This window comes from Danio rerio, chromosome 20, assembly GCF_052040795.2.
Source record: "Danio rerio strain M-AB ecotype USA chromosome 20, GRCz13ab, whole genome shotgun sequence".
NCBI lineage: Eukaryota > Metazoa > Chordata > Actinopteri > Cypriniformes > Danionidae > Danio > Danio rerio.
This window is the reverse complement of record NC_141040.1, coordinates 21,816,969-21,830,346: the sequence shown is the minus strand read 5'-3', so window position 1 is coordinate 21,830,346 and position 13,378 is coordinate 21,816,969. Positions and strand designations below refer to the sequence as shown.

Here is a 13,378-nt window from a genome sequence, read left to right as displayed (position 1 = left end):
AACCAATCAGTAATGCTAATGTTCTAACCAACTATAGGCGTTAGGCAGCGACAAAGTCATTTGTATTCTGAAAACAGTCCAATTTTAATAAACTGCTCCATGTATATAACAAACCAAACCAACTGAAACGGGTTTAAGAGAGGTCAAAACACTTGATCATAGGTAAGAAAACGTGCATGCGCAATAATTATATTATAAATTTATTTTTCTTAATTTTGAGTTTTTTCACTCAGATTTAAGTACATTTCATTTTTGAAATGAACTCAGTCTGCCTCACTAAGTTATTTAACAGCTATAACTTAGTCATTATTACTTTACAGTAGTCTATTAGTAATAGTATAACAGTACATTTTACTCGCTCACTCTTAATTTTTATTTATTAAGTGTTGCAATCAATTAACGTCTCCAAAACAGAATTTAAAATACACATATCGTCACCGTAGAATTGTAAGAATTGTTAAATTTGTCAAAATTGAGGTATTGACATACTATTAAATGACAACTTATTTACGTTAAGGGATGTTTTTTATAAGTTGTTCACATTTTAAGGCTTTTTATTTAAAAAACAAGTGTTACACATAAGGCTTGGGCAGTATCCAAATTTTGATACCGTCAAACCTTCTTCCTATTGTACGTCGGTATACGGTATCACCGTGAATAAACAATATTACGTAAGACTGTGCATGACTGTTCTGCATGTTATTTTGTTGTGCAAAATAACATGAGCAATAATATTAACAACTTTTATTGGCAACAATTTATTAGCAACTTTAGGTTTGAGGTATTTCCATCTCTCGCGGTCAACTTTTTGTAGCATAATTTGAAAATGGCCTCGTCTGTATTTACCGCCTCTCCCTTCTCGTTTAGTCAAACTGCAGAAGTTGTGTTTTTTTGAGACCAGGTCACTTGGTCCGCGGCCCACCATCTTTCCCCAGGTCTCTCTTTCTCCATGCTGTCCCGTGATGATGACCACACATACAGTACGCATCTTTAGCCATTAAATAAACTGTATTTAATATTTATCCCTTGTTTCCTATATAGGTGCATTGTTTTTATGACGGTATAACGGTATTGAAACTGATACCGCTGCTATTTTTAGATACCGCGGTATACCATATTACTGCCCAAACCTATTACACACAGACTGTTTGCTATGGAATGCAAAAACTTTAAAGCTCAATAGCTCAAAATCATTCAGAACGCAGATAGAACCTTATAATTCCAAGGTGAGTCTGTTAAGTTGTTATTTAAACAACATCTCAGTGTTCATTCGCATGTCAGAAAGATTCAATCAGTTCTGAAGCTTGTGACATATAAACATGCACATTTTATCACTATATTCAGCATTCAAGCAAACACTAAGTTCGGTTTCACTGATTGAAATGGTTTTGCACAAAATGTGGCCATCATCATCTTACATTTGGAAGATTCGAAAAAATTCAGACTATTTGTCACACAAGGCTTCAGAAGACTTTCAATGTAACCCCTGAGTCATATGAACCATATTATAATACTTTATGTGATTTTTTTCCAAAGCTTTAAAGCTCTATTCAATACCACTGCATGGAAAATATTATTCAGAACAGCATCATGGTGAGTGAATCATAACAGAATTTAGATTTTTTTGGGGGGTGATCTCGCCTACAGTTTTTCATCCTGTTTGCTGTTTATGATGCGACAGAGTGTTACTGCACTGTATTTAACTTGTTTTCTTTTTTTCAGATATGCATTTATGTGCTGTGATTTGCAAGCGCAGCTCAGCTGGAGCTCAATGCAGACTTTCTCAGGCTCGGGCACATTTTCATTTTCTTCTGGCTATTGTAATGTAAACGGAGCCTGACTGAATTGCATCATGGCATATTTCAGGGCTTTACTCATTTATGCAGTGATATTTCCATGTTTGAATGAATCCTGAGTACTTGGTGTGAAATTGCTTCACCCAAAACTGCAGGTAAATAGGGTAAAATAATTATAGTTATTTATTTTAATTCCTTTAATATTTATTCTTTATTTAAATTAAGTGATTACATTAAGAATATATTTCACTAACATGTTGTATATAATCAGGCAAATGATGCTTTATTTTTATTATGATATAAATTGTTATTATATGAACAAATTTGGTGTATGCAAGTGATGCTGAAGCTTATGTTTATGGCTTTAAAAACTTATTTTGAGAAAACAGACTTTATAAATAGACATATTAAAATGTAAATCTACAGATTCAAATGAAAAATGTTATAAAATAAACAATTAAAAGTATATTTTAGATACATTAAAACACTTTATGAAAACCAAAAAGCCAAAAATCTCAAAGTTGATCTCAGCTTATAATATAGAGCAATGCAGCACCTCCAAATATAATCTACTGTATATGGGGAAATATAGTAGTGTGTTTCATTTGATTCATTACACTCCTGCATTAATCCAAGATCATCCAATACGAGTGACCTTGATGAAGAACACATTGCTAAGTGTTTCTGCATTCACGCCTCTCTCCTCTCGCCTGTGTGTGTGTGTGTGTGTGTGTGTCGTGAGAGCCCTCGGGCCAGCGCTGTCTCAGTATGAACAGCACAGAGCTGAGGTTTGGCTCTGGAGAATAAGGCAGATGTTTGTCTCCGGCGCTGTGCCTCAGAGAGAAGCAACGCATGAGGAAGCGGATTTTAGAGCTCAGTAGGGCTCAAAGCTTGAGGAGGGATGAAAACAAGCTCTATTCATCCATCAGCAAATCAACAGCGATCATCTGACTCATTAACTTTATACGGTCAGAGTCTCTGCGTAGACTTGGAAACACTGAACTTTTGAACACTTCTTGAAAGAAAAGATAACACTCAATGGACACATTAGAGCATCTCTATAATATTTACTCTACTTTTATGATATTTAAAAAAGTTTTGTGATAGGGCTGGTCTAAGTATTTCAGAATTTGCTGATAAACAGGAATTTTCACGCACAACCATCTCTAGGATTTACAGAGAATGGTCCGAAAAAGAGAAAATGTCCAGTAAGTGGCAGTTCTGTGGGCACATACGCCTTGTTGATGCCAGAGGTAAAAGCAGAATGGCCAGACTGGTTCCAGCTGATAGAAAGGCAGCAGTAACTCAAATAACTCGTTACAACCAAGGTATGCAAAAGAGCATCTCTAAAAGCACAACACCTCCAACTCTGAAGTCGATGAGCAACAGCAGCAGAAGACCACACCAGGTGCCACTCCTGTTAGCTAAGAACAGGAAACTGAAGCTACAGTTCACACAGGCTCACCAAAATTGGACAATAGAAGATTGGAAACATTTCTGCTGCGACATTCAGATGGTAGGGTCAGAGTTTGGCCGCATCAACATGAAAGCGTTTATCCATGGTGTAGGCGATACTTTCTTGGCACACTTTGAGCCTATTAGTACCAACTGAGCATCCTGTCAATGTCACAGCCTACCTGAGTATTGCTGCTGACCATGTCCATCACTTTATAACCACAGTGTACCATCTGATGGCTACTTCCGGCAGGATAACATGCCATGTCATTAATTGTAAATCACCTTTGACTGGTTTCTTGTACATGACAATGAGTTCACTGTACTCAAATGGCCTCCACAGTCACCAGATCTTAATCCAATTTAATAATTCTGACTTCTTATATGCAAAAACCTTTAAATCCCATCTGAAATTTTCCTTTAAAATTTGCATTTTTATCAGACTCTTGTATATGTTCAGTAATACCACTTTTATGGCAAAGAGTAAGTCTTTTTTATAAATATATAAATTAATAAATAAATTTATTAATTTAAAAAGATATATATATATATATATATATATATATATATATATATATATATATATATATATATATATATATATATATATATATATATATATATATATATAGAATGTTTAAAAATATATTATTCTTTAATATAATAATTAATTCTGATAAAATCCAAGCTTAAGACATGACAAAAAATTCAAATGATCTGATATTTTAAGTGTAGTTGTCCTGTTCCCTTTTTGTAATTAGTTTAAACTATTTTTTATAAGCACCAGTTTTGGGCTAGTAACTTATAGCTTTTTTCCGCTGCCACTTGAGAATCTCCAGCATTAAACCTAAACATATGCCTCACTGAACACACTGTATTCAAGTCTTAGCTCATCAGTAGACTTCTTCATGATATTAAAGAGTTGTCTCAAATAAGGAAGACCTCATTCGCCACAGTTTGAGAAGCCAGCTGTAAAGTCCCTCGCTGGAGGCCGCAGTGCCAACACGACACCCTTAGTAACTGCAGTCCTCAGGTCAGCCCTCGCCACAACTCAAAACTCAACCAACCTCCTTCATGTTCAAGAAGCCTGAATCCCTCATCATTAAACCTTTTCCCAAGCGAACACCGCCGGACCCGTATCCCATTTCTCTCCTCCGCACAGCACACATACATCGGCGTGCAAGGATGAGCCTCCATTTTGAAATGAGAGACCTCTCTTCTTTTGTCTCATTCTGTCACTCCTGCCCACAGGCATGTCACCAGAAACAGCTCAGACATCTCTCAAAGGAAAGCCAGAGCAGAAAAGCAAAAAAAAAAAAAAAAGAGAGAAATAGAGAGAGAGAGAGAGAGAGAGAGAAAGAAACCCTCCTTTCCACATTTTAAATTCTCGTTAGCAGAGCCCATTTCACACCTAGATACCCAATTAGCAATTAGCAAAGCTTTAAAGTGCAGTCCTGAGCCGAGGCCCTGATCCCGGCCTGATTTGTATGCGCTTTGTGCAGATAGCGATAAGAGAGAGGCTGAATACATGTATAGTTTTAAATTTAATTTCATAATCATTTGCATGGCAGGGTAGCCTGCGGGCGTGAGGGAAAATAACATGCCCGCTCTTCAAAAGGCAGATCAGGCTCGTTACATGGGCTGTGCGGAGGATTGGAGAGCGGCCTTTTTATGTGCAGGCAGGTAATTTGTTCCTTGACTAATCTGAAGAGATAGAGAAGTTCAGAGGAAGCACTTTTTTAAAAAACAGTGTGAGCGCAGCATCACAAATCGCCTCTACCTCCGAGGCTTGGGAGAGAATGAAAGCGAGAGAGAGAGGAACACCAAGGTGCGATATAGCTGAACCTACTGCCAGAGCCCCAGGCTGACGAGAAAAAAAGAGAGAGAGTAACTACTGAATGTGTGAGAGTGTGTGTGTCTGGGTATGTACGGCTCAGAGAGAAAGATGGAAACCATCTTTGGGCGAGCCAACATGGAGATGGGAGAGATGGAAATGGAGCACCTGTAGTGCATGCTGATACTTTCTGGTCGCTGTTTCACTGTTGCGCTCGTATAGAACAGACTGTGTGCTGGGAAGTGCTATTCTACACTCTTTTGTGTAGTGTTGTCTTCATAGAATGATACCAGAGAAGAAACTTTCTGTTTCCTCAAAGAACATTTTAGTGAAAAGTTCTTCTAAGAGGCATTTATTCATAGTGAGATGAGCCTTTTCATAATGTAAAGCCATGTCTCTTAACCACGTTCCACCAGCACTACATGTTTTGGAAGTCTCTTCTGTCTGTCACACATATTATAGAATTTTCAGTCTCTCCTAACGAGCTGTTGATCTGAAACAAGTGTGTTTGGTCGAGGATACATGGAAATGTGTGGAGCTGGTGGTCCTCCAGGAACGTGGTTGAGAAACACTGATCTAAAGAACGCTTTTCCACTGTAAAGATGCTATTCTGTAATGAGAAGATTTAACTTTTTATCTACTTGGAAACATAATTAAATATACCCATATGGTTTATCTTCGAGTTGAAAAAGATTTTACATAGCAGTTAATTAGAAAATATAAAATAACATAAATTTCTTAAATATTTTCCTATTTCTGTTTAGTAATAGTTTAAATTACTTTTCATTTATTATTGTTTTACTATATATTATAGTTAAAAAAAACTATTTTGCACTTTTTAATATGTTGTTGGGTGACACGATGGCTCAGTGGTTAGAACTGACGCCTCAAAGCAAAAAAGTCGCAGGTTTGAGTCCCGGCTAGGTCATTTGGCATTTCTGTGTGGAGTTTGCATGTTAACCCCGTTTTCATGTGGGCTTCCTAAGGGTGCTGCGGTTACCCCCACAGTACAAAGACATGCAGAATTGGATGAACTAAATTAGCCTTGATTTATGAGTGTGTGTGATACGAGAGTGTATGGGTGTTTCCCAGCTGGAAGGGCATCCGTTGCATAAAACATATGGTGGAATAGTTAACGGTTCATTCCACTGTGGCAACCCCTGATAGATAAGGAACTAAGCTGAAGGAAATTGACTGAATAAAATGTCATTCACATTTAATTAGATGCATTACTTGTTGAATCATAATATAATATAATATAATATAATATAATATAATATAATATAATATAATATAATATAATATAATATAATATAATATAATTTAATATAATATAATATAATATAATATAATATATAATATAATATAATATAATAAAATATAATATAATATAATATAATTTAATATAATATAATAAAATAATAAAATAAAATATAATAAAATATAATATAATATAATATAATATAATATAATATAATATAATATAATAAAATATAATTTAATATAATATAATATAATATAATTTAATATAATATAATATAATATAATATAATATAATATAATATAATAAAATATAATATAATAAAATATAATATAATATAATATAATATAATTTAATATAATATAATATAATATAATAAAATATAATATAATATAATAAAATATAATATAATAAAATATAATAAAATAAAATATAATATAATATAATATAATATAATAAAATATAATATAATATAATATAATTTAATATAATATAATAAAATAATAAAATAAAATATAATAAAATATAATATAATATAATATAATATAATAAAATATAATTTAATATAATAAAATATAATATAATATAATATAATATAATATAATATAATATAATATAATATAATAAAATATAATATAATAAAATATAATATAATATAATATAATATAATATAATATAATATAATATAATATAATATAATTTAATATAATATAATATAATAAAATATAATATAATATAATATAATAAAATATAATATAATAAAATATAATATAATAAAATATAATAAAATAAAATATAATATAATATAATATAATATAATATAATATAATATAATATAATATAATATAATATAATATAATATAATATAATGACAGGGCTTGGTCTACTTTACAGCAGTTTTTTCTTTTTGTGTCCACAGAAATAAAATGTCCTCCCTTATTTAGACTTTGCACTAAACATTACAATAAATAACCACAATCAGACAAGTGCTCGATAATTGTGACAGGCCTAATTTGATGCAACAGTTGTATATTACAGTTCACAATAATAACCTTTCTCGTTTAAGTCATTATAGGGTGGGACTGAATCGAAAAGTAATCGCAATTGATATTTAGAACGTATAATTGCTCAAATTTTTCCAGGACGATTTTTTTAAATTACTTTCCCTAAGTGTCATGTGACGAAGTCTATGGCTGATTTTGGTCACTTTGCAGCCACATCTGATCTCTGGCCAAGTAGGACGATGGATTCTTGAGTCTTACTAGGGCTGGGCGATTTGCCCTAAAATCAAAATCTCGATTAATTGAATATTTTGACTCAATTGCGATTAATGAACATTTATTTTATTTATTTACTTGATGTTTTTGCCCTTATAGCTCACTGACAAGTTTTGTACAGTAAAAATGCTCACATATTAGAAATTATAATTTTTTTAATGTAGGGTGGATTACTTGATTTTAAAATAATAGAAGGAAACACACACACTATCTACTAGCTATTATTATTTATAGAACATTAATGCTGAACAACTGAAATTGAAACATACATTGCCTAAAACATGGCTCTCTGCGCCACCCACCATCATCACCGCTACCAAACCAATCACAAAGCTTGTGCTACATGCCGTTGTGACATGCAAGGAAGGTTTTTTTAAGAGATGCCCAGGATGCGAATGCTGTATTGGATTGTACACGTGCCCTTGGCAGAAGTATAATATCATAATAATAATATAATAAGTCATAAGTATAATTCTGCTTAACAGAGAGGGGTCAAGTCACTTCACACACAGTAGCAAAAGTAATTTAAAAAAAAACGTCCTGGAGAAATTAGATCGATTATAGGTTCTGAATGTCGATTTCGATTATTTTTCGATTAATCGTCCAGCCCCAAACTTTGCACTACATTGATGATGATTGGAAGCCGCACCAGAGATGCCTTTAGACGGCATATAAAAGATGTCAGGGAACTATGAGGACAAAAAAATTATATAAATAAATAAATAAATAATCGTTCATTAATTGTAATCGAGTGTTCAATTAATCGAGATTTTGATTTTGAGCCAAATCGCCCTATTATAGGCTACAGTTCATTTCCCATGTATGTGTCGCAGGGCACTTTGAGAGTCAGAAAGATAGCAAGACTTGCATGACATCCTGCTCTTAATCTTATCCATATTCATGCGTGCATATGCAAAGCACAGAGAAGCGCAGAAGACAGTGTTAGGATTAGTAACCTGTGTTTGAGGTGATTCCAAGCTCACATTAACATGTTGAATATTCCACAGGAATGAGTCAGAAAACTCAGCAAGTCTGCCCTGTCCGTGGGCAGCGATTCAGCGCCGCATGCAATCCATTGTGTGCGTTTTAGTGGGTGATGGTGTGCCGTACTGGAATGCTTGTGTTCTCTACGAGACCAATTTGTGCTTTATGCCCCCCTACAGTTATACAAGACTTTTCCAGATTTAGGAGATGAGGCTTTTGCTGACTGTGTTGTCCACACATGTCCATTCTGTTTGCACAAAGTTCTCTCAGGAAATTAGCAACCTGTTTAAGAGCCAACCGCAAGTCACAAAATATCATGTGACTGTTTCTGAATATAATGTCAAATTCTGTTTGTAAACACTGGTAGGATATTCAATAAGTGTGATGTCATAGTTGGTGAACACTATGCCAGATTTACATATCGGATCATATGGATTCTGGAACGTGCAAATAATGGACAGTGAAATAATAATGGACAGTAAAACTGAAAAAAGTTCAAGAGGAAATATTATATTTATAATATTCTATGAAAGTATGAGGGTTAAAAAACAATGATTTAGATTGACAGATAGATGACAGACAGATTGATTAAGTTAATTTAGTTGTCCCAATGACATGTCAAGAATTGTGTTGTTTCAGCTCATTTTAATTTAGTTTGAACAATTATATATATATATATATATATATATATATATATATATATATATATATATATATATATATATATATATATATATGGATGGAAGGATTGATGGATGGATGGATGGATGGATGGATGGACGGACGGACGGACGGACGGACGGACGGACGGACGGACGGACGGACGGACAGACAGACAGACAGACAGACAGACAGACAGACAGACAGACAGACAGACAGACAGATAGATAGATAGATAGATAGATAGATAGATAGATAGATAGATAGATAGATAGATAGATAAAATTGGGTGCATGTGCATTAATACAGTGCAAAATACAAAAGTAAAGCCCCCTCTAGTGCACACTACAGCGTGCTCTTTTTTATGGCAAACCTCCCTTGGCCAGGTAACCTAATTAGACCGTACAGACAGTACCACATACATCCACTTGGACAGTAAATGACAATTCCACGAGCTGGTAGCATGAGGCGCCACAGCTGTGATCCAGCAGAATACAACTTACAGGACACGAAACACTGCTCAGGAAACACAATCAGTTCACTTAAAACGCGAATCCATTGAAACATGCGCACGTGCGTCTTTCTCCTCTCTCGCGCTCTGAGAGCAGCAGCTGTAGCGCATTACATGACGAGAATGAAGGAATGCTTAACTTTAAACACAGCGGTTAAAAATAACAGTCTCAGCTAAACACGAGTAAACAAGAAAAAAAGAGCCTCGGGAACATTCAAAAGTGTTACAAATGCGCCAAAACGCACTCTTTTTAATGGCACCAACCCCACAAGGCGAAATCTTACATGAGCAATACAAAAGCAGCCGCTGTGTTAAAGAGCAGCTTTTCACAATATGCTTCATCAAATTCGCCTTGCATTCATCGTAGCGCATCGCTAAACCTAATCGAGGACGCCATTACGATTTCAATTATTCGAGGCTTCGCTCCAGAACAGTTTTCGCATGTGACAAGAGACAAACTGCTTCAAGTGTCGTTTCGCGCTGCCATTACACACATATCGGGAAGCGACGGGATGTAAACTGGGAGAAGATAAATATTTTTGTCCCAAACGCGCTCATCCTTTGGCACATGCGTACATGCAGCTGCGCTCTGAAGACCCACTGTCTCTCTCTGTAGAAAAAAACCCCACAAAGCCCAATCTGGCGCTCCTCACCTGGAACATGGGACATCCAGCGACGTGTCACCTCTCCGTGTTTGGGCTCCTGTCCGCGCCCCTTGCTCAAGCGCTGAGGAATGGAGCCCAGCTGAAGCTGAATTCACAGAGAGTCGCTCCAGGGGTTTCACAACCCCTCTGGGCCAGACCCGGATAGAGCAAAAGAGAGAGAGAAGAGAAGAGAGAGAGCGCGCTCAAACAAACGCCCCTGCAGATCTCTGTTCACTTCAGGACAACTAGTGAATTAACCGATCACAAGAATGAGCTATTTGTAATACGCAAAATATGTGCAGTTTCTCTTATTCAAGGATGTAAAAAGGATCTGGTGATTTTTCTGCGTAAAACATTCGTCCTCCTTTCTACATCTTGCAGCGGGGAGGCAGATTTGAATGGTTATGATTAGTTTTGATGGAACGCTGCCGCGGGCGCTTCCTGCAAATGGATGGTGTGTGCGCGCACGGGCGCGCTCACAGAGGGGGAGAGGGCCATTACACAGATTGAAACCTATGTCACGGCTATGCAAAACCTATAAATAGGGAAAAATACTGTATTCGGTGTAGACATGGGCCGGTATAAGTTTCTGACATAACCTTGGAAAAAAATATCACAGTTTCAATCAGTATTGAGCTCACTACTTTATAATATGTTCCTTTTAAATGTCTGGATAAAAAAACAGCATTTTCCCTCTTTGAAAACAATATATTTTATTGTTTGAATAATTTATGATATTTTGGAGCAGTAAACATGTCAGGCTAAACAATGAAAATGAATAATTGCCTTCTGTTTTCTTCATTAGTTTCAAACACACTGATTTCATTACACTTTTCTTTGGATATCTTTTCCATTGGAGATACTGTTGTCCTGTAAAAAGCAAATTCAAGAGTTCACACTGAGCTGATGATTGATTATAAGCAAGTTTGGCATGCTGTCCCAGGAGAGAGCCCTGAGCTCAAAGGATCTTGAGCCCTGGGCTCCCTCCCGTTTGGAGGGCGAGAGGGGAGCCTTGAGCTCAGGTAGATCTCGACAACTCCCCCTTGATTAAAAACTGATGACTAAAAATTGAATGCTATGAAAATATATGCTGCATGGTGAGAGATTAACTGTAGTGCAAAATTTAGATTTATCAATTTACTTGTTGTGCATGTTTTTTGGAATGTGGGAGGAAACCGGAGGACCCGGGGAAAACCCACGCAAGCACGGGAAGAACATGCAAACAACACACAGAAACGACCACCGGCCAGTTAAAGGACTAGAACCAGTGACGTTCTTGCTGTGAGGTGACAGTGCTAATCACTGGGCCACCGTGCTGCCCTATGGAGGGAAAGGTGAAGAGGTAGGGGTGGAAGGGGGGATTCTTCAAATCGAAAATGACTGTAGTAAAAAAACCCTGGCTCTTTATAGTGGGTTAGGAATGGCCTGATTGGTGGATCATGCATGCTAATGCAGAACCAGCCGTGTTCAATCATAATCACGTGCTCCTCTCGAAATTAGTTCATGAATAAACTTTACTAAAAATCTTACATATACCTGAGAAAAGGTATTACAGAAAAATTTGGCGGTTTTAAAACCTTGACTTTTCCAAACCACGTATACCTTGAAAACGGTTATCTTCCCATGCCTAATTGTGATTACAGCTCTAAAATGAGTTCTTTTTTAATGTCTGGGTAAAAAAAAAAACACTCTTTCCCCCCAATAAACACAATATATTTAATTTTAGAAAACATTTATAAAATTTTGGAATGTAATATTACACCAACTAGAGCTGCACGATTAATCGAAAAAAAGATTGCGATCTCGATTCGACCACCTAGACAATCTTAATCCAGCATTTCTACGATTCTGCCAATCATATTTTCAAGTTCAGGAGAGAACCAAAGGAGGCTCCACGAGTCTTTTCATTGTGTCACATACGTTGCTCAGCGACATGGACACCTCCAAGTTATGTTAAAAGAGTCACATACTGTATTTATAAGGTATAATTCACCTAAATATGTCGTTTTTGTCTTTAAATAATGCAGTATTTGTGGCCGGAAAATCACACGTGACCTGAGCTGCTGACCGTGAGCTGTTACCACAGAGAGGGCGGGTGCGCGCCCTACTTAATGATAGACACGTTTGGTTCGGTTCGGATCCACATGAAGGTTTATTCGTTAGTCGGGCAAGCAATGGTCAATACGAGTGCAAACAGGTGTACAAAAGCAATCCAGAAACGTAGGTAAGATAAAAAGCGAGAGGTCGGAAGGCAGGTGGTAGGCTGAGACGAAAAGGCAAACAAGGCTAAGGTCATAACTAGGCCCACACGGAATCTGCGCGCACAGAATTCCGTAGAACTTCCGCAGAATTCTGCAGATTTCTGCAGATTTTTAGCCCATTATTAATTCTGTCTTTTAACTTGACTAAATGTGTAAATCAGAATTTATTCAGTTTTTATTCAGTAATTTATTACTTTTTATTATATATATTAAGGGTTTAGTTATGATACTCCCAAAATAATTCAGCAAAAATCTGCAGATTTTTAGCAAAATTCTCCGCAGAAATAGCAAAAAACATCCGCAGATTCCGTCTGGCCCTGGTCATAACACGGGAAAACAAGACAAGGATCACGCATTGTAATGTCACTACAGTTAACAAGACTCTGCAATGGAAGTGATTGTGTCGCTTAAATAGTGTGTGTAATCAGTCTTTGACAATCCTCAGGTGGTGCGAGTGTAATCAGTCAGAATGAGGAAGCATGTGTGTGTGTGTGAGCGGAGTGCATGTATGACAATTGTAGTCCAGGAATGGCTAATTTGTAGTCCGTTAAGTTTTTGTGTGTGAAATCCACCCATCTATGAAGTAAGGTAATCGTGATAAGTGAACACAGCCTGCATAGGCTATGAATAACAGGTAATGAAGTTGTAAATAACATTCGGTTTGTGGCACAGAGTGATGGTTTGAGAGCCGTGCG

General features: G+C 36.0%; 2 protein-coding genes across 3 annotated transcripts in view; one reads left to right on the top strand and one right to left on the bottom strand.

Annotated features, from left to right (window-relative positions):
* Window positions 1-10,513, bottom strand: part of kctd1 (potassium channel tetramerization domain containing 1) — a 46,022-nt gene extending 35,509 nt beyond the window's left edge. Inside the window, exon 1 of the mRNA XM_087298104.1 lies at window positions 10,432-10,513. Coding sequence (XP_087154230.1) covers window positions 10,432-10,440 — 9 coding nt within the window. The 5' untranslated portion in view covers window positions 10,441-10,513. The remainder of the gene's footprint in view (window positions 1-10,431) is intronic.
* Window positions 1-13,378, top strand: part of vipas39 (VPS33B interacting protein, apical-basolateral polarity regulator, spe-39 homolog) — a 219,917-nt gene that overhangs the window by 173,008 nt on the left and 33,531 nt on the right. The window lies entirely within an intron of this gene.